The sequence below is a fragment of the Arvicola amphibius genome, chromosome 12, assembly GCF_903992535.2.
Source record: "Arvicola amphibius chromosome 12, mArvAmp1.2, whole genome shotgun sequence".
NCBI lineage: Eukaryota > Metazoa > Chordata > Mammalia > Rodentia > Cricetidae > Arvicola > Arvicola amphibius.
In genome coordinates, this window is record NC_052058.2 from 151471716 (window position 1) to 151494435 (window position 22720).

At 54.1% G+C, this 22720-nt stretch overlaps 1 protein-coding gene across 4 annotated transcripts; it reads right to left on the bottom strand.

The window, feature by feature from the left end:
• Window positions 1-942: 942 nt before the first annotated feature.
• Furin (furin, paired basic amino acid cleaving enzyme) lies at window positions 943-14859 on the bottom strand. Of its 4 annotated transcripts, none has more exons than XM_038313645.1 (17): window positions 14788-14859; window positions 12752-12913; window positions 10035-10370; window positions 9556-9654; window positions 9359-9454; window positions 8804-8932; window positions 8625-8701; window positions 7852-7940; window positions 7210-7382; window positions 5070-5282; window positions 4595-4695; window positions 4386-4489; window positions 4185-4302; window positions 3900-4079; window positions 3441-3565; window positions 3240-3350; window positions 943-3028 (listed from the first exon to the last, which is right to left on the bottom strand). In XM_038313645.1, the coding sequence occupies exons 3-17, from the start codon at window positions 10209-10211 to the stop codon at window positions 2436-2438; spliced, it is 2385 nt and encodes a 794-aa protein (XP_038169573.1). In that variant the 5' UTR covers window positions 10212-10370; window positions 12752-12913; window positions 14788-14859; the 3' UTR covers window positions 943-2435. The 4 variants fall into 4 exon arrangements, with proteins under 4 accessions (XP_038169573.1, XP_038169571.1, XP_038169575.1 ...); XM_038313643.1 differs by lacking the exon at window positions 14788-14859 and adding an exon at window positions 14109-14248; XM_038313647.1 differs by lacking the exon at window positions 12752-12913 and having other exon boundaries at window positions 14788-14804.
• Between the last annotated feature and the right edge of the window lie 7861 nt (window positions 14860-22720).

The following is a 22720-nucleotide window of genomic DNA, read 5'->3' on the forward strand; positions in this document are numbered from 1 at the left end:
TAAGAGCCTATGTAGTCCTGGCTGTCCTGGAACTCAATATGTAGGCCAGGCTGGATTTAAACTCAGACCCACCTGCCTCTGCCTCCCGAGCTGGGATTAAAGGTGAGCACCACCAGACCCAGCTCCATTTCCGGGCAGAAACTTGGGGAGGAAAGGGTTATCTGACTTCTGGATTAGAACTCACTTTTAAGGGAAGCCAGGATTTAACCTGTAACCATGGGAGAACACCGCTTGTTACTTGGCTGGCTTGGCTTGCTTTCATATACACCTTTGGCCAGGGGTAACTCCCCTCCCCGGATTACCCCCCGCTCCCCAGTATGCCAGACCTTTTCCACATCAGCCATTAAGGAAATGCTCCCCAGATTTGCCCAGAGGCCGGTCTGATGAAATGCAATTTCTCAACTGAAGCTTCTCTACCCAGATCAAACTAGCTTGTGTTACATCTCCTGGCCTCCCTTCCCCCCAGCCCCACTTCTGCCTGGCTGCACACATGCAACACACACACACACCAACAAGCACACACACTAACAAGCAAATATACACAACATTAACAAGCACATGCATACACAAACAAGCACACATAAGCACGTGCACACAAACAAGCACACATATACACAAACAAGCACACACATACACGTGAAGCACACACACAATGCACACACATACTAACAAGCACACAAGTTGTCTTGGCTCACTCAGACTCCCCTTAGACCTCAGCTCTGTAGCTGGTGGCCAGGTGACTTCACTTGCCCCACCCTCTAGGCCTTGCCCAGGAAGCTGGCACATCTGCTCAGCACAGGACGCCCCAGACTCCCTGGAGACATTTCAGCTCTCTGCACTCAAGGCACCACTAAGCCAAACTGGCCCCCAGTTCCCACCCGTCCCCAGCTGAACCAGTAAAGGGTCCTGGGAAGAGCAAGAGAAGCACGCCAGAGACCAGGCTTGGTTTGCATAGTCTGCACGTTTAATCACTTTAAAACCTCTAACATTATCTTGTGTCCATTAAATAGAACCAACAATGCCAGGCCTGTTTAAATTACAAGGAAAAAAAAAATCACTGTGTACCAACCCAGTATCTTACAAAACCAGCCGGGATGGCCATGAGGGGTGGGCAGAAGGGGCACCCCTGGGCAGGTAGGCTGGGTACCAGAGGAAAGGCTAGGGAAAAGAAAAAGGGGGTCCCAGGTGGGAGGGGACTGATTGTCCTAATGGGAGGGGTGCAAAAGGCACATCAGAAGAGAGGGCTTGGGGGGCATCATAGGCAATGCTTTCTCCACCAGGGCACAGTGTTAGAAAGGGCTTGGTGCCGCCACCTGCCCACCCCTGGCACTGGAGAGCCAGCGACCCAGAAGCCCTTGGCACAACCCCATTTGAAACACAGATGTCAGTCTACCCCCTCACCATAACCCCCTTTCCTAGAGCCCACCTGGCCAGCCTGCCTCTTCAGGGCACGGGGCTTAGTTATTCCTACTCCTCAGCAATATGCTGCAGGCCCCTATACACCTCAGGGCTGGGCAGCCATGGGAAGGGCAGGGTGGGCATGGGTGTGAGGAGGTCAATGGTCCAGCTGCTACCCCCATTAAAAATACAAAAACAAAAATCAGCATCTAAAGTGAAATAATCACAAAGTGAAAATATATCCTCAAACAGCTCCTGAGATCCCCACAGGGGAAAGCAGCATTGGGTGGGAGGCGGGAGGGACCGGCTGGGCCACCGTCCCTTCCCATCACCCACCCAGGGGCTCCGGTACTGTGAGTGCCAACAGCCCAGGCAGCCCCGGGCTCAGAAAACAGGGCCCTGGCAGGGGGGAAGGGTGTCATGGACAGGATGGTCAGGACACCAGCATAAGGCCCCCAGAGCTTTAGTTTGGCCCGTGCCAGCCCAGCTCGGCCTGGAGTGCAGAGGCAGGCTGAGGGCATGAAAGGGTGGGCACGCTGGAGCTGGACAGTGCCTGCTTTGCTTTGGTCCCTTCCTACAACTGCAGCGGCTGTGGAGGCTCATCCACGAGCTAGAGAGGGTCAGGGGATGCAAAAGCCCTTGGAGAGGTGGCCGCTGTCTTCAAGTACCTCCTGGCTGGCCTCCCTGTTGCCTGGATGGGGACCGTTATTGCTTTCTGAGGGGCAGAAACGGGGTAGGGCTGCACCGGTCAGGACCCAGAGAAAGGCCGCCCCTCTTCACTCCGCACAACTCCAGCTGGGCCTTGGAAGCTGCCCTAAAGATTTTACTCCTTCTCCACGTGGAGGGGTAGGAGGGGGTGAGGCTCCTGGGTCCCCACCTCAGGCAAACAGGTAGGCCCAAGGGTGGGGTAGGAAGCAGTGTCTGCCCCTCTTACCTCCCAACTAGGGTCCAAACCCAGTCCCAAGATAAAAAAATACTTTGGTGAATTAAAAAGTGCCCGAGGAAGGGATCAATTTGATGGGGTGGGAGTGGGCTCGTCAAAGGGCGCTCTGGTCTTTGATAAAGGCGGTCCTCTCGCCCCGGCCCTCATCCTCTTCTGAGTCAGATGGGCACTCCTCCTGCCAGGCCTCCGGGGGCAGCCCCTTGTAGGAAACGAGTCCACGGTCCATGGTGTACACCTTCACTCCCCGGAAGCTGAAGCCTGACCGCAGCTGCAAGACCAGGAAGACGGTACCGAAGACCAGCACGATGAAAACGCAGCTGAGGCCGGCCACTACCTCAGGCAGATGGGAGGGCAGCAGCCCAGCCTGCAGCCGGGGCTCCACCTCCACCTCCGGGTGCAGTGCGGGAGGTTGCTGCTGAGGCCGAGACTCTCGGCTGCTCTGGCTTTGCCGGGAGCAGGTTTGCTCCACAGGGTCCAGGGAGGCATGGCTGGGGCAGCTGAGGCAGTCTGTGGGAGCTGGGCCCTGGCATGTGGCACATGAGGTGTGACAGGGGGTGCAGACGCTGGCACGGATGATCTCCACATCGTTCTCAGTGCTGTAGTGTGTATCGAGGACTTGGGGTGTGAAGCCCGGTGGGCAGTGCTGGACACAGCTTTTCTGGTGCAATGAGAAGCCTTCCTCGCACACTGCCAGCACAAGAGAGGACAGGAAGCGTTAGTCATGGGCACTGCAGCCTCTAAGCCACTGAGCTCTCTACCCGAGGTCCAGCCACAGTGGACCTACTGTCCCCCAGGAGCCTTTTTTCTTTAGCTGCTGGACCATCACTGTCCCCTCTGACTCCACCACCCCAATCCCATCCCCGCAACCTTCCCAGCCATAACCACATCCACTACTGACCCACGCAGGCCTGGCTGGAGGTGAGGGTTTTGCAGCCGCTGCTTTCAGGAGGTGTAGAGAGCCCCTCAGGAGCTGTGCCATATAGTACGAGCGTAAACTTGGTCAGCGTCCCTATTCCCGGGTTTGTAAGACAAGGGTCAAGGATGTGAGCACCGTGTCAACAGCCTAGAGCCCAGCAGCCCCCACCCCCTCTCTCCATACCATAGTTGTTGGCTTCGCTGGTGTTTTCGATCTCTAGGACCCATTCGCCAGAGGGGTCCTCATCCCAGGAATGAGTTGTCATGAAAGCCCAGTCATTAAACCCATCAGCGGAATAGTCGTGGGGTCTGGAGGAAGAGAGTTCCATGCAGCCATCTGAGGTCTAGAGGGGACACCTAGCCCATGACATATGGGACATACGCTATTCTTCCTAAGTGGCAACCTCATAGACTGGAAATGCTTTCTAGGAAGGCTGTTTCCCAGATGTTCTTAACCGGGGGACTATTTCACAAGGGGACACACACAACTGGCATGAAAAATGGGTCTCAGGCAAGGATTCCTATGATGAGGGAGTCCCAGAGGACACGGCTGTCCCTCTCCCAAGTGTCCCTGATGCTGGAGTCTTGGAGATAAAGTGACAATGATCTGGAAGCCTAGAGTGCGGGGGGGCGTGGTGAGCACCTGGCAGCCAGTAAGGTGGAGCGGGTGCCCATGGGGCTGACAAGGTGGATGGCCAGGTCGCCACGGCGGTTGTAAGACAGGGTGAGCCGTGCCTGAGCATGTTCCAGCCGGGTGATGTGGTTGGGCTCGCCCAGGCACGCCGTCACAGACTTGCGCACCTCTAGCCGTTTGCCAATGTCCCTACACAGAAAGCACCACGTGAGTCAGCAGGGCAAGAGTGGCCAGCAGGCGCCCCACAACTCTCAAGCCACATTTGCTCCCCCCAACTCAGGGCCCAGTTTTTACTTGGGTTCCACCAAGATGTCAACGATGCACTTCCGCTGGGGGGCCACTGTTGTCCAGTTCTGAGCCAGGGCCACCATGGCACCTGCATCCAACAGCCCATAGCCATATGAATGGCTCACTGCAGAGACAGGGAAGGGTCAACTGGGAAGCAGGAGTGCCCCATCCTACCTCAGAGTCTAAACCTGTGTCACCATCCCTCACCTTTCCGGCCCACACCGTTGGTGGCCCAATCATTAGCATTGAGGTGGGCTGGCTTTGAGGTCTGTACCACCAGGTGCTGCATGTCCCGCCAGGTGAGATTCTTACTGAAAAGGAGGGAAAGTCTAAGGGTCAGGCTTTCTGGAACACAGCAGGAGAAAACAGCTCCTTTACAGAGAGCGCTGCTGGGACAGGGGCTGCTGCCCACTTACTTGGCCTCCAGGGTGAGAGCAATGATACCAGCTGCCAACGGGGCAGAAGCTGAGGTGCCCGTGTGAGATTCTGTGCACTTCTGCCTCAAGTCAGTTGTCACCTGCCAGGGGACAATGGTGTTGAAACCATGATCGATGTTGGGAGGAGTAAGCCACCTGCCTGTCCTGCCTATAGCACTCAGTACCCCAGAAGTCAAGACAATTGGGTCCCAGCTTCTATCTTGCTAACATGCATAGCCCCTTCTAGGGCCAAGTCTCTCAAGGATTAAGGTGGATCAATCAGAGGTTGGAGTAAAGGCAGGTTTTCAGGGAGACTGTACTTCTTTTGCAGCCTTCAAGAGTCTAGGAGGGACTCCAGCTCACGGCGCACATTCCACAAGGCCACACAGGGATGAGAACAGATGAGATCTAATGGGACCCCGAGCAGAGAACAAGAAGCCTTCTGACCCAGTTCCCAAGCCTGGGGAAGACTCACAATCTGCTTCTCATTCTGGTTGCCACTGCTGTAGGTGGTGGCCAGCGTGGAGGAGCAGGCCTCACTGTACCAGGGCACGTTGCCAAACTGTGTGGCGCTGCTGATGGACAGGGTGTAGATGCTGTTGGTGTAGCCGTCACAGTTGCAGCTGTCATGCTCCCGACCCCCGTTCCCCGAGGCCCAGACGAAGATGGAGCCCAACCCCCCGCGACCCTGTGAACAAAGTAGGCCAAGGTTATTCAAGATGGGGTATGAGTTGGGGGGGATAAGGGGTGCAGAGGTGCAGTAGGAAGATGCTGCAGCAGCTTGGGAAGATGGGAGCCCCATCTCTGGGGTCTCTGCTCCCTTCTTGGATCCACCTAAAGATCCCTATAGATCAGTATGTATGCACACTTAGGCTTGGGCATCAAATCAAAGCAGCCTAGGTTCAGAGTGGTGTGATCACCACAGGATGGGGTAATGGATGGTCTTTCTTTCTTCTGTCTCTTAAACTCAAACAATTACTATATGATATGTGCTATGGCTGTGCATGCCATGTGCCCATGTGGTGGTCAGAGAACAACTATGCGGAGCTGGTTCTCTCCTTCCACATTTATATGGGCACTGGGGCTTGAACTGTGTACAGATGCTGTACCTGCCAACATCTCTTAGACCCTGTCATGTATTATCTGTGGTGGTGCTGAGATCAAACCCATGGTCTCAGGACGGGATGCAGCTCCACAGCAGAGGACCTGCCTAAAATATGTAATGTCTATGCTCAATATAACACTGCAATCTTTGCCCCAGTTTAAAAAAAAAAAAAAAGTCAGGGCTGGAGAATTAGCTCAGCAGTTAAGGGAACCTGTTGCTCTTGAAGAAGACCTGGGTTTGATTCTCAGCACTCATGGTGGCTCACAGCCATCCATAATCCCAGTTTCAGGGACTTCAACAGGTGTGCATGTGGTGCACATGCATGCAAGCCATTAAAACATTTATACATATAAAATAAAAATAAAATTTAAAAATTCAGGACCTTGGCTGGGCAGTAGTGGCGCATGCCTTTAATCCCAGCACTTGGGAGGCAGAGGCAGGTGAATCCCTGTGAGTTTGAGGCCAGCCTGGTCTACAAGAGTCAGTTCCAGGACAGCTAGGACTGTTACAGAGGGAAACCTTGTCTCGAAAAAAACAAAACAAAACAAAAAAAAACCCAACCCCCCCCCCAAATCAGGACCTTATTCAAACGTCACTTATTTACTGTCAGTATCCAACTCCTTAATATTTTAATAACATTTAGTTTAAATTTTTTTTTAATATGCATGTATGTCTATATGAGGGTGCCAGATCCCTGGGTAACTGGAGTTACAGAGAGTTGTGAGCTGCCACATGGGTGCTGGGAATTGAATTCTGGTCCTCTGGAAGAGCAGCCAGTGCTCTTGATTGCTAAGCCATCTCTCCAATCCATAAAATTTATCATTTTTTACAAGTGTTTTGCCTCTATGTATGTACATGTAGTACAAGTGTGTCTGGTGCCCTCAGAGGCCAGAAGAGGGCACCAGATCCTGGAACTGGAGTTACTGATTGCCGTGAGCCACCATGTGGGTGGGCTCTGAGAACCACGGCAGGTCCTCTGCAAGAGCAGCCAGTGCTCTTAACCACTGGGACATCTCTCTGGCCTCTATAACATTCCATTTTACCACTTTTGTCAATATTAAAATTAAACACAGAAGCCATGAGGCATGGTGGCACACACCTGTAATTTCAACGTCAGGAAGCTGAAACAGCAGAGTCATGAGTTCGAGGCTAGCCTGGTTTACAAGGTTACATGGCAAACCCTGGGACAGTCAAAACCACATAGGAAGACCTTGTCTCAAAAACAAGTGCCAAGAGGTGGCTCATGCCTTTAATCTCAGTACTCGGTGGCAAAGGCAAGTGGATCTCTGTGAGTGCAAGGTCAGCCTGGTCTACAAAGGGAGTTCCACCACAACCAAGGCTGTTACACAGTGAAACCCTGCTTGGAAACGGAAAGATAAAAAGAAAGAAAGAGAGCGAGAAAGAAAATAAAAAAACAGTATCCAAAATAGAAAACAAGGAAGAGAGCAAATGTAAAAGCCAGAATTTAGCCAGCCTGATTTCCAGGGCTGGCACTGAACCCCTACTTCACCTGGCTAACTCCCCGAAAGAAGGCCTCCTCAGCAAGACGGGCTGGCCCATCCACGGTTTTGCCGTCGTCCTCAGGGCCCCAGCTGGCGCTGTAGATGTGGATGTGGTTGGGGTTCAAGCCCAGCGAACGAGCCTCTACCGCGTCAGTCACCTCGCCATCCAACATGCGCACCCCTGGCCGCAGAGGGGGTGGGAAAAGGGATGCCGCGTGGGTCCAGCTGCCAGGGGCACCCGTAGGCACAGGCCCAGCCTGAACCCCAGGGAGGAGCAAGAAAGAGGAGAGGCCAGTGCTGGGAAACCCAAAGCCCATCAGTTGTCTGCCACTGCCTTTCTCAAACACGACCCAAAGCAGAGGGCAGAGGATGTGACCTTCTCCCCAAGACTACACATCTTCACTAGGAAGAGCCTGGGGCCTCAGAGGAGCAAGGGATCCAAGGTTGTGCTGAGTAAGGGAGACGCTGGCTAACAGGACCCTACGGCTCTACTATGCTACCAGCACTGGGGTTCCAGCTTTTCCGATTGCTAAGGACCTCCCACAGACTAGCACGGTGCCTAAAGATCCATTGTGGCCGTGGGCAGAGAAAACTTCCAAAGAGGTCCCTACTACCTTCAATGTGGACCCAGGGCCAAGGCTCATACCCACCTCCAATTCGGGCGTTGTAAGCTACACCTACACCACAGACTCCGTTGTTGGCCACTGCTGCCACTTCACCTGCACACCGAGTGCCGTGCCTGCCAATCGAGAGCACAGCATTAGTGTGGTGGACAGAGCGTAGCAGATCGAGCTTGAGGAATGAGAAGGATCAGAAAGGACCTTGAGCTACTACATCCATCATCCCTTGTGTGTGCACAGCACTTCCCCTGTGGGGCCTGTAGTCCTCTTTGCTCCAATCAAAACCTCCCTTGGATCTGGGTGTGGAGGATCTGAGTTTGAGGCCAGCTTGGTCTGCAGAGCAAGTTCTGGGACAGTCAGGGCTACATATGGAAACCATGTCTCAAAAGACCAAAACTAAAACTCCCTTGGGTGACTGGGCCTAAAAACAAAGACTTGGTTGTGGGGTGGTTTGTTTTAGAGTTTTACTGTGTTGCCCTGGCTGTCCTAGAACTCACAGAGATCCATCTGCCTCTGCCTCCCCAATGCTGGGATTAAAGGTGTGCGCTACCACCAACCCCTGGTTGTTATTGCATAGCCACTACGCACCTGGCTAGCTTGGAACTCACTATGTAGACCAGACCTCAAATTCACAGGCATCTGCCAACATCTCCTTCTCAAGGGCTGGTTAAATTAAAAGAATATGCCACTGTGCCCAGAGAGACTTCAGTTTTTAGGTGGGACATGTGACATCAGACTCACCCTTGAGTCCTTAATGAATGAGAGGGCGGCGGAGGCCCGGAGGCCAGGGCTCAGCTCCTCACCTGTTGTCATTCATCTGTGTGTACCGCGGCTGGGGGTCGGGGTCCTGGTCATTGACGTCAAAACTGGCTCCAGGATCCTGTAAGAACAGGCCGCCATCAGGAGCTGCTAACCACAGCGATGACAGAATAGGCCCCAGAGGCCCCGCCCAGGGTCAAAACCACTCTTCTCCACTCCTCACATAATTGCCTGCCAAGTCAGGGTGATTCTTCTCGATGCCGTCGTCCAGGATGGAGACCACAATGCCGTGACCTGTGAAGCCCTGTGCCCAGGCTTCCTTCACATTCAGGTCTCGCTGAGTGACACCAGACTGCAGAGACAACCAGTCCATTACCAGAAATATTTGGTTGTTAACTCAGAGAACCTATTCCACCCTCATACCTTGATCTTAAAATGCCGCCATTGCTTTCCACCAGGCACATAGACCCCGGGACGGTAGGACGGGCTAGAGCAGGGGTTCTCAACCTGCAGGTCATGACCCCTCGCAACCCTCTAGCTCCGAATTATTTACATTATGATTCATAGCATGAATCTGTTAGCCATGAAGTAGCAATGAAGTAATTTCATGGTTGGGGGTCACCACAACATGAGGAGCTACAGCAATGGGAAGGTTGAGACCCAGTGGGCTAGAGGCAGAGAAAAGGGGGGAAGAATCAGAAGCCCCAGAGTAAGCCTCATCCACCATGCACAGCACCTCCCCGTGGTGGGAAGACCAGAACCCAGGAAGGCAGCATACCAGGTACCACTGCTGGGGGAACTTGGGGTCTGTGGGCTCCTGATACACGTCCCTCTTGGTCCTTCGCTTTACGACCTGCTGCTCCAGCCACTTTACCTAGGAATGAAGTGGATGGTATAAGTGTGTGGGGGGTGCCAAGTGTTGGGGCACTCAGAACAGAAGGGGATAGGAGCCAGAAGGGCCAGGGCCACACTTACTTGAGGCTCCCTCTGTAGCCGGCTGTGCCGCGGGCGGTGAGGCGACAGGGACCGCTTTGTCACTGCTCTGTGCCGGAAGTGGTAATAGTCACCGAAGATCTGTAAGAAAGCAGCGAGACTGAGATGGGCCTTCCATCTGGCAGTCCCTGGGGGAGGAAGAAAGGGGGCGGACGAGGCTGCTGGGGAGCTCACAAAGACAAGTGGTGGTGGGGGCATCTGTTCGCTGCTAGGACCCACGATAACAGGCAAGAGATAGAGGGACACCCCTCATTTAGATGTGCTGGGCTTTCTAAGCAACCTATGATAAAAGCCCACTAACAGAGCAATGCCACAGATCCCATCCCAGTCACCCAGAACCTGCCTCTTGTTCAGATGCCTCGGAAGACAAACTGCTTTTGGTGCCAAAGCCCCTGCCCTCACCTTCCTCACCACGGGGTAGTGTCCTGAAGTTATACCAACAGGCCAGGTAAGAAACCTACCTGGCCCAGGTTGTGGAACCCATGCTTCCGTGCCAGGCTGTCAGCCACAGCTGGGCCTCCAGAGATGTGCACAGCCCACGTGTTGGTGAAGACCTTTTGGCCACGAGCATCAGCTGCTAGCAGGACCAAGGCTCCTGCTGCTGCTACCACCCATAGCAACCAGGGCCTCAGCTCCATGGGGGGGGCAGATGACTGGGACCCCGGAGCTCCCGTCTCCCTGGCCTGGTCACAGGGCCTCGGCTGTCACGTGCCTGCTCACTGCCGGGGGCCCGGAGCTGACTGGTGGGGGCATGGGGCCGAGATGGGCAGGGCTGGAGGGCAGGATGAGGGCCGGCTCTGAGGGAACAAGAAAGGACGCTGCGTCAGTCCATTCTCATCACACTGATACTGTTTTCCTGTCTTCAATGCTTAGGCTAAAAGGCGTTTCAGGGGAGGTGGATAAAACAAACACCTGAGGGGTTGGGAAGATGGCTCAGTAAGGACAGTCACTGCTTCCCCAACGTGAGGACCAGAGTTTAGAGTCCCAGGACCCACAGAAAAAAGTAGGCTTGGCAGCGTGCACTGGGGGCGGGGAGAGACACCAGGATCCCTGGGGCTTGTTGGCTGGCCAACCTATCCAAATTCACAAGCTTCAGGCTTGGGAAGAGAGCAGGCCTCAAAACAACAAACAAACAAAACAAACAACAGTGGTCAGGGCTGGCTCTGTGGTAAGAGCATTCATAGCTCCTGAGGAGGACCAGGCTGGTCCCAGCACCTGTAGTGCATAGTTCACAACTGCTTATAATTGCAGCTCCAAAGGATCCAACATCCCCAGCTTCACCAGACACACGTGCACACTCCACAAATCCCCGAAATGTCTCTGGAAGAATCCAGCTCCTATCCCTAAGGGTCAGCCAAACAGACACATGGACTCACGATCTCCCTTCACAAGCCTTTCTCCATTAAGAATACAAGCAGGTCTTGAGTCATTCAAAATAAAAAACAAACAATATCCAAAGAAAGAAAGATACATTATAAAATGGCATGTACACAGGATTCCATTTTGTTTTCTTAAAACTATAGATGCATGTTTATACAAAACCAAAACAAAATCTGGAAGGACACCCACTGAAATGCTAACAATGGTTCCCTGGAGATGGTGAGAATCTGAGCAGGAACTGTTAACTTCTTGTCTTTGTGCTATCGTATGCTCTCATACCTAGCTATGTTTTATAAAAGAATAACATGCTAGCTCTTTAAAAAACGTACAGGGTCTACCCAGCTCATTAGGGTATCCTGGTTCAGCAAAAACGATTAGCTATAGGAGTTCTTTGAAAACAGAGTCCCTGCAAGGAAAGAGTGGGTGACTTAAGTGGAGGGGGGCCGGGAAACCATGCTCTGAGCACAAGGGATTCCTGAGGCTTCACCTCCCTCTAGGACTAAGATGACAGCCATCTTTAGAGGCAGGGCTCAGAGCTGCCCCCTCGCTTGTTCCTGACCCACCACCTTGCGTAATCTGAGCCGGGCAGTCAGGGCAAACACTGGCTGCTGAGCCAGGAGCACCAAGGTGAGGCTGAATCAATAGTCCTGAGTGTTGTTTTTCCTCCTTCAGCAAACAGACAGCAAGACCTCTCTACCAGGGGCCACATAACTGTCCCCAGAAAGGGCCCCCGGCTACCCACAAGCCAAGCTCCTGGGGTAGGTGGAAGCTAGGGGAGGTTCCAGTAGGCTGCTGGGGGTATCCTGTCTCAGGGCCAAGTTTTTGTGTCTGCTCAAGGTTTCTGATGCCCCCCCCCACCCCCCCCCCCCCGCCACTCCGGAGTCCCAGCCCCAGAGGTGGCCATTCCCTCAGATGGTGACGTGAATGTTACCTCAGCGCACACTGTCCTGGGAGCAGGACAGATCTGCTCGCCACCGGATTCAAGGAGCTACAACAGGCCTCCCTAACGGCTGCTGTCTCACCCCACAGGCTGAGGGGACTCCACACACAATTCCTGGAGTATTTTCAGTTTACACCAAAATAACCTGACAGCTGATGGCAGGAGACATCTACAATGCAGAATCCATGCCCGAAAGGCAGAGTCCAAAGGGCTCCCAAGACATGCCTGGGAGTTACAGTTCCCTGTCTCCTTGGGAGATAAAGCCACTATTTATGGCTAATCAGAGGCTCCAGTGCTAAGGGGTACAGGGACCCCAAGCCCTCATTTAAGAAGACGTGGGACTTAGAGGCAAAATCGTATGGAAGCAAGGCCTGTTCTCCTGTGACATCTAAACCTCTTGGGTTTAGACATCAGGCCGACTTCCGGCCCAAAGTTGGGAGACCTGCCTACAGCTTCCGAATTCGGGCCGGGTCTTGTCTGGGTCCAGCACAGGTTCTGGCAAACTGTAGATGGAGCCACAACTGCATGGTGTTAGAGGTGATTAACCAACTACTTAATTACCTTGCAGCAGTCCACGAGCAAGCACCCACGCTTCAGGCACAACTGAACAGGATGGGAAATCTCCCTACCCCTAAAAAAGGTGATCTGCCTCCCTCCACCAAGTGTCCTCACCTATGGCAAGGGTAGGCGATGGACAGTAGACATCAGACGGCCCTGCCTCAACATCTGACAGAGAGGGAGGACCCCCCCCCCACAACACACACACACACACACACACACACACACACACACACACACACACACGAGAACAATGAATGAACAGGCTTCTCCCCACCCCCATCCCAGACTCTGACTCACCCTCTGAGTCCCAGTTGTCTCAAACCAGGAGGCTGGATATATTTCTAGCTTCTCTGGGTCAGTCTTGTCCAGCACTCAGCTCTGGGGCCCGGCTACAGATTGAGCCTTGGTGCTGTCCCTAGCTGTTTTCTTGGGCAAAGTCTTTCTCTCCCTCCCTAGAACCTGCCAACAGAGAGAGCCCAGGTATCAGAACTGCACCAACCACCAGGTGTGGCTGTTGTTTCCCGGGGCCTGGAGACCTGGCCAAGACAGCACAGAGCAAGTCACAGAAGGCTGCTGGGAAACCCAGTCAGGTTTCTTTCCAGCAGAGACCCCCCCAAGGCAGGTTCTGTTACCTGCACACACACATTCATGGAATTCTAACTCCTAGTCCTGGCTCAACTACCATTCCTTATGTGATCTTACACAAGTCATTTCCTCTTTCTGGGCCTCAGTTTCCTTGGTGGTTAAAAACTATTAAAAGCCAGAGGCTTTAAAACTTTTTTTTTTAAAGAAAAGCCAACGAATCTTCTTAAAAATGTAAATTTTAGATAGAAGCCCAATATAGGAAACAAACAAACACCGAATCTGCTCGGCCACTCTCCTTCGCTGTGCCCACACCTGGCCAGCAGCCACAGGCCCTCCCTGGGCCACATCACCTGCATTGCCTTGGTAGTTCCCAAGTCAGAGAACCGGAGGGATGAAAGTCGCTTTCCCCCAGGCGCCAAGGGCCAGGGGCGATGGAGAAAGTAGGCACTGACCAGACCAGCGTCTGCCGTCAGACCTGTCTGACAAGCAGGCCGCCCCTCGACCAAGCCACCCGACGGGGGCAGCAGGGGCCTCCGCCAGGCCTCGGCAGGAGGCAAACCCAGACCTCCCCAAGCCGGCCTGCGCGCGCCCGTCCGCCGATCCCGCCCCCGGCTGCTCCGGCCGCACAGGTGTGCGGTCCTCCGCCCGAGGACCCCGTGTCCCTACCAGGAGCGCGTCCCGCGGGGTGGGGGGGCACAGGCCCGAGCCGCCGGGGCTCCGGAGGTCGGCCGGGCAGGCGTGAGCACCCAGCGCCCTCGGAATGCTCTGCCCGGCCCGCCCCAGCAGGGGCCCCGCCGGCGTTTCCTGAGGTCAGAGGGCTCGCCCCGGCCCCAGCGGAAAAGTACCGGCGCGGGCCCCAAGCCCCGCGCTCAGGTGGGCTGCGCTGCTCCCGTCCTCCCACCGCGGCGGCCGGGAACCAGCGGCCAGAGCCCGGCGGCCGGCGAGGCCCGGGGCTGCGCCGCCCGGTTTCCGCGCTTCCCTCCCTAACCCCCTCCCTACGCAGCTCCGGGCCCGGCTCCCCGGCGCGCCGCCTTCCCGGCCCCGGGGCCCGCGCGCCCTCGCCGCTTACCCTGGAGAGCCCAGGCGGGGAAACTTTTCCGGGCGAGCGCCGGCCGCGGCTGCTCGGGCAGCCCTCGGCCGAGCGCGAAGCCCGGCGGCGGGGGCCTGGCTCGGGCGGTCCCCCGACGCACGGCAGCGGCGTCACGGCGCGCAGGCGGGGGAGGCGCGGCGGCGCGGCCTCGGCCCGGCCGGCGACCAGGGCAAGGCTCGGCCTGGGCTCGGGCGCGGGCGGGGGCAGCGGCCCGGCCGCGGCGGCGCGGCTTGTTTACTCGGGCCGCTGTCACGGCGGCGGCGGCGGCGGCGGCCCCGGCTCCTCCTCCTCCTCCGCGCCGCGCCCCTCCCCCTCGCGGCGCCACCTCCGCGCTTCGCGGCCGCCGCCGGCCCGGCCCGCTCGCCGCCCGTGCCGGGCGAGCGTTCCGAGCGCCCCACGCGGCGGGCCCCGCGGCCTTTAGGGCGCCCTGGCTTCGGCTGCCGGCGGGGCGGGTAGGAGCGCGGCCCTCCGTCCGCGCCGGGCTCGGCTCTCGGCCCCGCGAACTCCCCGGCAGGCGGTCTCGGAGACGCCGGCGGGATGGCGAGGGAAGGGGCCGGGAGTCGTGGGGAGCCCAGGCTGGCCCTGCCTCCCCCGCGGTCCCGGCTCCAGAGCCCTGAGTTTGGGCGACAGTCCCGAGAAGCGCTCTGGGATGGCGGACCTGGGGTAACTGCACTCCCTCACTGGTCGGACCTCACGGCGGCGGCAGGGCAGCCCTCGCGCCTCCTGCTAGAGGAGGCAGACTTTTATTGGCTTCTGTAGAGACAGGTGGATAAACAGAAATAGCCCACCCCCTTTTATGTTTGGTCCCCCCCCCCTCCCCGCCCCTGCAACAACGGAGAGTCAGGCATTGGGCCAATCAGTTCACATTATCTTCTCCTTATGTGTACATTCTTTAATCCACATAATCCGTTCAGGCTGACTTAATAATCCCACTTTACAGATAAGGAAACTGAGGCACACAAAGTTTAAATAATTTTCTTTAAGTCACACAATTTAGCAGGCCTCAGATTTGGCAGCGCTTCACGCCAAGCTACTTAGAATATACCAGCCAGAACCCTTCCCTCCCTGGGTTCCTGCCCTAGAAAACGGCTGTGCTACTTGGCCGAGGTCGACATTCTGCTGGAGCTGAGAAAGAAGAGGGGAATCAGGGCCAAGAACTTCCCAGGCTGGGTTGTTCCAAGGTCGTCAGCCGCCTCTGCCCAAACCCTTCTAGCTGTCTGTGAGATAACCTGCTACAAAATGCCATCCTGTCCTCTCCTGGAGGGTCTTTAACACGGGGAATGCCCCTGAGTGCTCCTCGGAGCTAGGCACTATCCTAAGCCGGCTCCATGTGGTTTGGCTTCACCTGAACAGCAAAGCCCATGAAGTTCACACAGCGGTTGTTTAGGTATCTTTTCTGCATTCTAGACTGTTTCTTCTGAGGATGGGGTTTAGACCCAGGAAGGTTAAATATGCCAAGGAGCCAGGAGTGGTAGCACTTGCCTGTAATCCCAGAACTGGGGAGGCTGAGGCAGGATTAAGACCAGCCAAGACTACATATTAACACTTTGTCTCAAAATCCCAAAAGAAATATGTGTGTGTGTGTGTGTGTGTGTGTGTGTGTGTGTGTGTGTATTTCCCCTAAAGTCATTCGTGTGGCAAATCATCCAGCAAAGTTGGGTTCCAATCCCTGTGGCACTATCTTGCATTATGACAACCTTAAATTCCCAGAGCCTCAGTTTACCCTTCTGTAAATGTGTATGCAGTTAATGGAGTCGGTTATAATTTGAGCACCCTTAAAAACACTACAAACACAGGGTCCTCAAGGCCAGGAGATTAGTCTGTTTGTCCTTCTGACTCCTCCCGGACTTCTCTTAGAAGGAGCCGGGAACTGTGGGGGCCATTATGGGGGAGCCCCTACCAGCACACACCATGCACAGCTGAGAAGAACAATACTCCTGTGGTGAGACTGAGGCCGGAAGTGAGTCAGAGTTCTTCCTCGGGCTGTGAGCAACAGCACCCATTTAGGGGAAACAGGGACAGGGTTGGCCCTATCTAGCAGGGGAGTCCCCCCCCAGTGCCCCTCCCAATTGCCCTGTGACCTAAAATAAAGTTACCCCAGAATGAAAGCCTCTATGGTTCCGCCCATCCTTGGAGGTTGGGCCCAGAGGCATCTCAGTGATCTTCCCCGCTGATGCTGCCTGGCTGGACACAGAATCTATACAGGCACCTCTTTGAGGGAGAGGGATACGTGGAGGGACCCAGCAGGCTGAGCAGCTGCCTGGCTTAACCCACAGCCGCTTCCACTCTGTTCCTCTCCAGTTTGGAAGTTCACAAAGATTGCATTTGCAACAATTCCGCTGGCAAAGATCTGGAAGTCTTTCTCGCTAGTGAGCGGCAGAAGGCCTCACTTTGGTGAAATAAGTTCTCTGTAGTTCTGTTCTACCTATTGACCTGAAACCTAAGCTGCCTCTGACACTTAACTCCTGACGTGTCCTCCACGGTGACACTTAACTGTTTTACAGAATCCCTAGGACCTGGAGTGACCGGAGTCTAGAGATGGGAGAAGCGGGCCCTCTGAAGGGGTGGGGGGGGTAAGAGGAAGGGGCCAGTCTCTCTTTATCCTTAGATTAAAATTGATCGTTAATTAACCACAGAGCTCTAAAATCCACCCAGTCCTTTTGTCCCCTTGGGGAACTGCGGGAGTCTCTACCTCTCAAACCTTCCCCACCCTGAGGCACCCAGAAGCCTTCAGTAGCAGTCACCCTTGGTTTAGGTCACCATACACGCAGCATGTGTGTATAAAGGGTGCTTCCTGTCCCCGGAGGGATGGGACAGCTTTCTGCTTGCTTCCTTTCTTTCTCTTACCTGAATCTTCAGCAGTGTCTCCATAGCTCCTATAATACAATAGCAAAAGCTTCAAGTTATGCAAAACAGTAAAGCATTGCCCATACTTCACCGTCTAGCTCCAGAGAACCCACGACCATCCATCCTGCCTGTCCCTTCGGCTTCCTTGTTGGCTGCTGGTGCCCCGGTGAGGCTCCTGTCACGCCAGGCAGTAACTTTCCAGTTCCGGCTAAACCACTTTGGGAAAAAACCCTTTATATGACAGGCCAATTGGTGTCTGTAGGTGGGGGGGAGGAGCTTCAAGCTAGAAGTGATGCGGTGGTGACATATCTGGTCACGTTGGAACCGGATCCCAACATAACCAGCCTTTCTCATTTTCTCGTTTATTGGGGTGGGTCTGCACTTACCTTTTCCCGCTGGCTCCTCTCCATCCTGGTCACTCGGTGCTTTAATGGCTTCCTTTGGCCAGCTGGATGTCTTCAGCCTCCCCTTCTGTGCTCAGTGAGTGCTACCCACAATTAGGCACCTAATAAATGCTTTGGGTGCAGCCCTGTCTGCCAGGCATTTGCCAGATACGTGCGTGCCTTGCCCTGGTTCCCTTAAGGGCTTGTCCTAGGGAAGGCAGAGCTGCCTCTGACCTGAGACTCAGCAGGGTCCTTAACTTTAGCTTTGTGACCTGGTGCTCCAACCAGCCCACTGCTCCTCCTTCACCGTTAACAGCTGACCACCATCCCTTGAGCTTCTGCATTCCTTTTGTTGTCCGTCCATACAGGGTTTCTCTCCGTCAACACTATTGATGCCTCAGGTCGGATTGTCTCCGTGGTGGGCAGTGAGTGGGCACTGTCCAACATTGGTCACCTCTCTGGTCCCAACCCCAGATGCAACCCCCACAGTAATAATGTCCCCAAGTTCCTAGACTGTGTCAGATCCCTTCCAGTGACAAAATCACGTCCCCAGGGAAACCTCTGATCCACAGTCAGGTATAGAAAGGTCACAAGGGGGAGGTGGATGTGCCAGTCTGGAGGCATTAGGAGTCGTAGCTGGGAATCGGATACCCAGATGGCTCTCGAGTGTCAAGCCACCTCATCTGACAGTCTGACAATGGTTATTTAGTGTGCAGCGCAAACGATGTTACATATCTTCATGACTTCTGGGGACATCACTTTCAGAATGTTAAAGACAGGGTGACTCAAGGATCATACTCTATTGACTAGCATGGGGAAATGGGTGAGACATCTTAGCGTTAGGCATATTTAGAAAGCAGATCTAGGAATGGGAAGTGGGTAGGGAGGGGCGAGAGGAAGCCTCCCTGGTGATGGACGTGTTCCTTATCTTGATTGTGTGATATTGTCATGGGTGTGCACATGTGTCAAAACATATTAAATTGTGTACTTTAAATAGATGCGGTTCATAGCATGTCAATTATACTTCAATAAAGCTGATTCCGATTGTTTACAGTTTTGGTGCTTCGCAGACATTGCTCTGAAAATCCACTTATGGAGAACCCAATGGTGAGGCTATAATGAGAGTTCCTGTAGCACTGAAGAGAAGAAATGCCTGGTGTGATGGTCACATTCATAACCCAGCCCTCAGAGAGGCTGAGGATTGGTTTGGGTTTGAGACCAACCCAGGCTACATCATAAGACCCTTCTAAAATAAACTAAAACTCACTCATGATGATGCAAGTCTGTAATCTCAGCACCTGGAAAGGCAGCGGCAGGGGGATCTGGAGGAGAGGCCAGCTTCAGCTACAACCAAGTTTGAGATCAGCCTGGACTACATGAGACCCTGTCTCCAAAAGTGGGGTGGTGGCGGGCTCACAACTGACAGGAGGGGACAATGTGAGGAACAGCTAGGCCAGAGGTCATGGAGAAACTGTCCATCCTCCGGCTCAGGAAAGCTTAGTCTGTCAGACGACATCAAACCAGCATGTCTGGAACAGTATTATCAAGGGCTTCAGAAATAAAACAATGGATGTAGTGTGGGCAGCCAGGAAAGAAACAGATGATTCTGGAAATTACAGGTTCCTTCACTAACTTTAATCCTTAAACCAAATACTGCAAGGGGAAAAGTCAGCTAAGACCTGGGGAGGGGCGGCACTTTCTCCACGGAGCAGGTACAACTGGGGAGCAGAGCCCGGAGTTTCGTGCCAGCCTGCTCTTTCCAGGATGCCGCCCACCTGAGGGGCTGCACTGGGCACACATGTCTGAGAGACCCAGGAGGGAGGCCTGTGAGTGGCAGTCAGTCCTCTGCCAGGGGACCAGATTCCATTGAACCACTGGGGACCTCAAGGTCCTCAGGAGCCCTGAGCAGAGTAAGGGGTTCACTCATCTGCCAGGTTAGTTAGGTTCGTGGCTGTGATAAACCCCAACCGAAAGCTACTTGGGGGAGAAAACAGTTTACCTCTTATGCATTGCAGTACATCATTGAAGGGTGGCAGAGATGCAGACAGGGACCTGGAGGCACAAGAAATGAAGCGGAGATCATGGAGGAGCGCTGCTTGCTTACTGGTTCCCTCAGCCACCTTCCTTATACTAGCCAAAGACCACATGTCCAGGATGGCATCCCAGGCCCCAGTGGTGGGAGGGGCCTTTACATAAGTTAGTAAATAGGAAAATACCCGCCAACTCGTCCATAGGCCGATCGGATGGAGGCAGCTCCTCATGCGTGGGTTCCTCTTCCCAGGTGTGTCAAGTTGACAGCTGAAGTTAGCCGTGACATTGGTGGCACACCGGCAGATGGTGGACTTCTTCCAGCGCCCCAGGTGTGGTAAGGGAGATTGACAATAGGCAGGTCCAGATCACCATGCACCATCTAGGAGATAACCAAGAGGCTAGGGACGAAGCTCAAAGGGAAGGCACCTGCCGCCATGTGCAGGCCCCGGGTTTGATCTCTAGGACTTGCTAGGCATCATGGTGCAATCCCAGCTCTCAGGAGGCTGAGGCAAGAGGAGTCTAAGTTCATAGTTAGCCTGAGCCTTCTAATGTGATCCTGCATCACCACCACCACCACCACCACCACCACCATTATCATCATCATCATCATCATCATCATCATCATCATCATCATCATCATCATCGTGTGGGCCTCCCTGGGGAAGAGCCTGACCCTGTGGTGTCAGGGTAAGCTATGAGCACAAAAGATCTTTCAGCCAAGTCTCAAAAAGGAAGCAAAGGTGTGGGGTTCTAGAGCCTCAAGAACAGGGGTTGGGGAATAGACACGTGGAGGAGAGAGGGTAGAGTAGGGTAGAGTGGGAAGAAACCAGAACGGTAACCAGGACAAACTCGGAGAGCACATGGCAGGCAGAGCCTAGATGCCAAATTTAGCGCTCCAAGTAATGGACAATTTTAATAGTGTATAGAGTTTTATTAATTTGTCCCATTTATTTATTTCTTACAGTCTTCTACAGAGTGAGTTCCAGGACAGTCATGGTTATGTAGAGAGACTATCTCAAACACACCACACACATACACACACACACACACACACACACCATCTGTCTACTGTGGGAAGGCAGGTATAGGGACCCACAACATTTCTGCATAATAGGTACCGTATGTGACCCTCCGGACGTGACATGGGGACGCTCTCACCAGTCAGTATGTAGGTGTGTGGGCTCTGGCTGGCCTTGGGGGGGCAGAGGGAGAGGCTCTAAGCACCCCTATTAGAAAGTGGGGTCTGCAGGAAGAGAGCTGGTGAAAGCAGCCTGGGATCCCACAGTTCAGTCAAGTAGGTGGATCAGGTACTTCTCCTTAAACCACATCCCCCGGGGGCATCTCTGGAAGGAGACAAAGAGGTCCTTTGAGTTGCCAGCTGGGGCTTCCCGCCTTCATTGGCTCGCTGTGGGGCATCATCCTCATGCCCTAGAGCTATAGGCTCCTTGCTGCTGGCTGCACACACAGCTGTCACTGTCCCCATTTCGTAGGTTCTGAAACTGAGGTCTAGAGAAGATGACTCGGGATTTGGCCGGGGGAGTGTGAATGGGGACAGTCCACCCACTTATACCACCCTGCCTTCTGTCTCTGCGTGAGGGAGCTCAGGCTGAACCAAACTCAGTTCACTTGGACAGACTCTGTGGGTATTATCACAGGAGATATGGGCTTATTTCTCCGTCCCGTTCACTAATGCCCCTCCCCCTGCACTTGGCAGGAGACGGTATAGAGCACCTGAGCAGTCCTCACCGGGGCTCTTTTTCCTCATTTTTTTTCTGGCATGGTATTAACAGTACTAGCTTACCATATTAACTAAGTGCTCAGCATAGGGCCAGGCAGCCACCAAGGTGTCTGTGACTGTGTTGTGTCCTCAGGAGGACCCGCCCACCTTGGCTGGCACCCAGGTCTTCCTCGGTCAGCACGGCCTTCAGTTGCCCTGGCTCCCAGGTGGCCCCGTTGGTGCCTCTTTATCCACTTGGCATCGTCCACTTCTTTCCTGTGTGATCAGAGATCATCAGTTGTCTGTGTTTTCCAATGGCGGTATCTCTCAACTCGTTCCACACGCTGGGACACATGGACCGGGCTGACTGAGACCAGTGGGGCCTTCCTAGCAGCTGTCACACGTTTGGGGAACAGACAGGACCTAGAATTTATTCCAGTTATACCACTGGTCTCTGAGGGGTCCCTGGCAGCCATGCCTCGTAAGGACAGTGGCTCTGCCGCCTCCTGCATTGTGCTTACTGAGGGCTCTCCTCACAGGGCTGGGGCAGCCCCAACTTCCTGATCTGGCTCTCTCTTTCTCTTGCCAGTGCAGGCCTTCTCTACCTTGAATTCTGTCCATTGTCTTAACGCGGTGGTTCTCAACCTTCCTAATGCTGTGACCCTTTAATACAGGGTGTCCCCAACCAAAACATTATTATCATTGCTACTTCATAAGTGTGATTTTGCTACTGTTATGAATCATAATGAAAATATCTGTGTTTTTCAATGGTCTTAGGCAAACCTGAAAGGGATCATGACCCACAAGTTTAGAGCCACAGCCTTAACAGGAAGTAGATCAGGGAGTCTCCCCGGTGCCAACACACAGGAGGTTTTATATAGCCCAGGCTAGCCTCAAACTTGCCACGTGACTGCAGAGAACCTTGAACTCCTGATCCTCTGAGCCTCCTCCTGACTGCTGGGATTATGGGTCACGACCAGCTAAACATTGGCTCTTCTTTTCCTTGTTGTTGCTTTTTAGAGACAGGGTTTCTCTGTGTAGCCTTGGCTGTCCTGGAACTCACTCTGTAGACCAGAGTGTCCTTGAACTCACAGGGATTCACCTGCCTCTGTCTCCCGAGTACTGGGATTCAAGGCGTGTGTTACCACGGCCCGGTTAAACATTGGCTCTTTCGGTACTTAGTGTACCTTGCTCCTCGCTCTTACCTGACTCAGTGCATGATGAATAGGTGAGTAGCGGCACAGAGGTCAGAGCATACCGGGTAACAGACCTAGAGTGACCTTGCTGCCCTCTGCCCTCTGCCCTCTGCGCAGTCCCCCCCCCCAATGTCGCAGTACCAGTTTCCACCGCATCTTTCTTATCCCTGCAACTTCTCTTCCTGTTTGCTTTTCACTTGGTCGTCCACTCTACTATGAAGCTAGAGTTAGCGTTGAGCTCCTCCTGCCTCGGCCTCCCTAATGCTGGGATTATGAGCATGTATTACCATGCTTGGATCTCAATTGTTTTGTTTTGAAACAACACACTTGTCTATTTTTATACCTTTACATATTTCATTTTTCTTTAGTTAGCAATAGATCTACATTAGAGAGATGCAGGAGACACACAGGCACAGA

Coding starts and splice junctions, on each gene's coding strand:
- Furin (XM_038313645.1), bottom strand. CDS start 10,211: ATGGAGCTGAGGCCCTGGTTGCTATGGGTGGTAGCAGCAGCAGGAGCC. Junction 7,383..7,851: donor TTACAACGCCCGAATTGGAG/GTGGGTATGAGC, acceptor CTCTGCGGCCAG/GGGTGCGCATGTTGGATGGC. Junction 4,303..4,385: donor CAACGGTGTGGGCCGGAAAG/GTGAGGGATGGT, acceptor CTGTCTCTGCAG/TGAGCCATTCATATGGCTAT.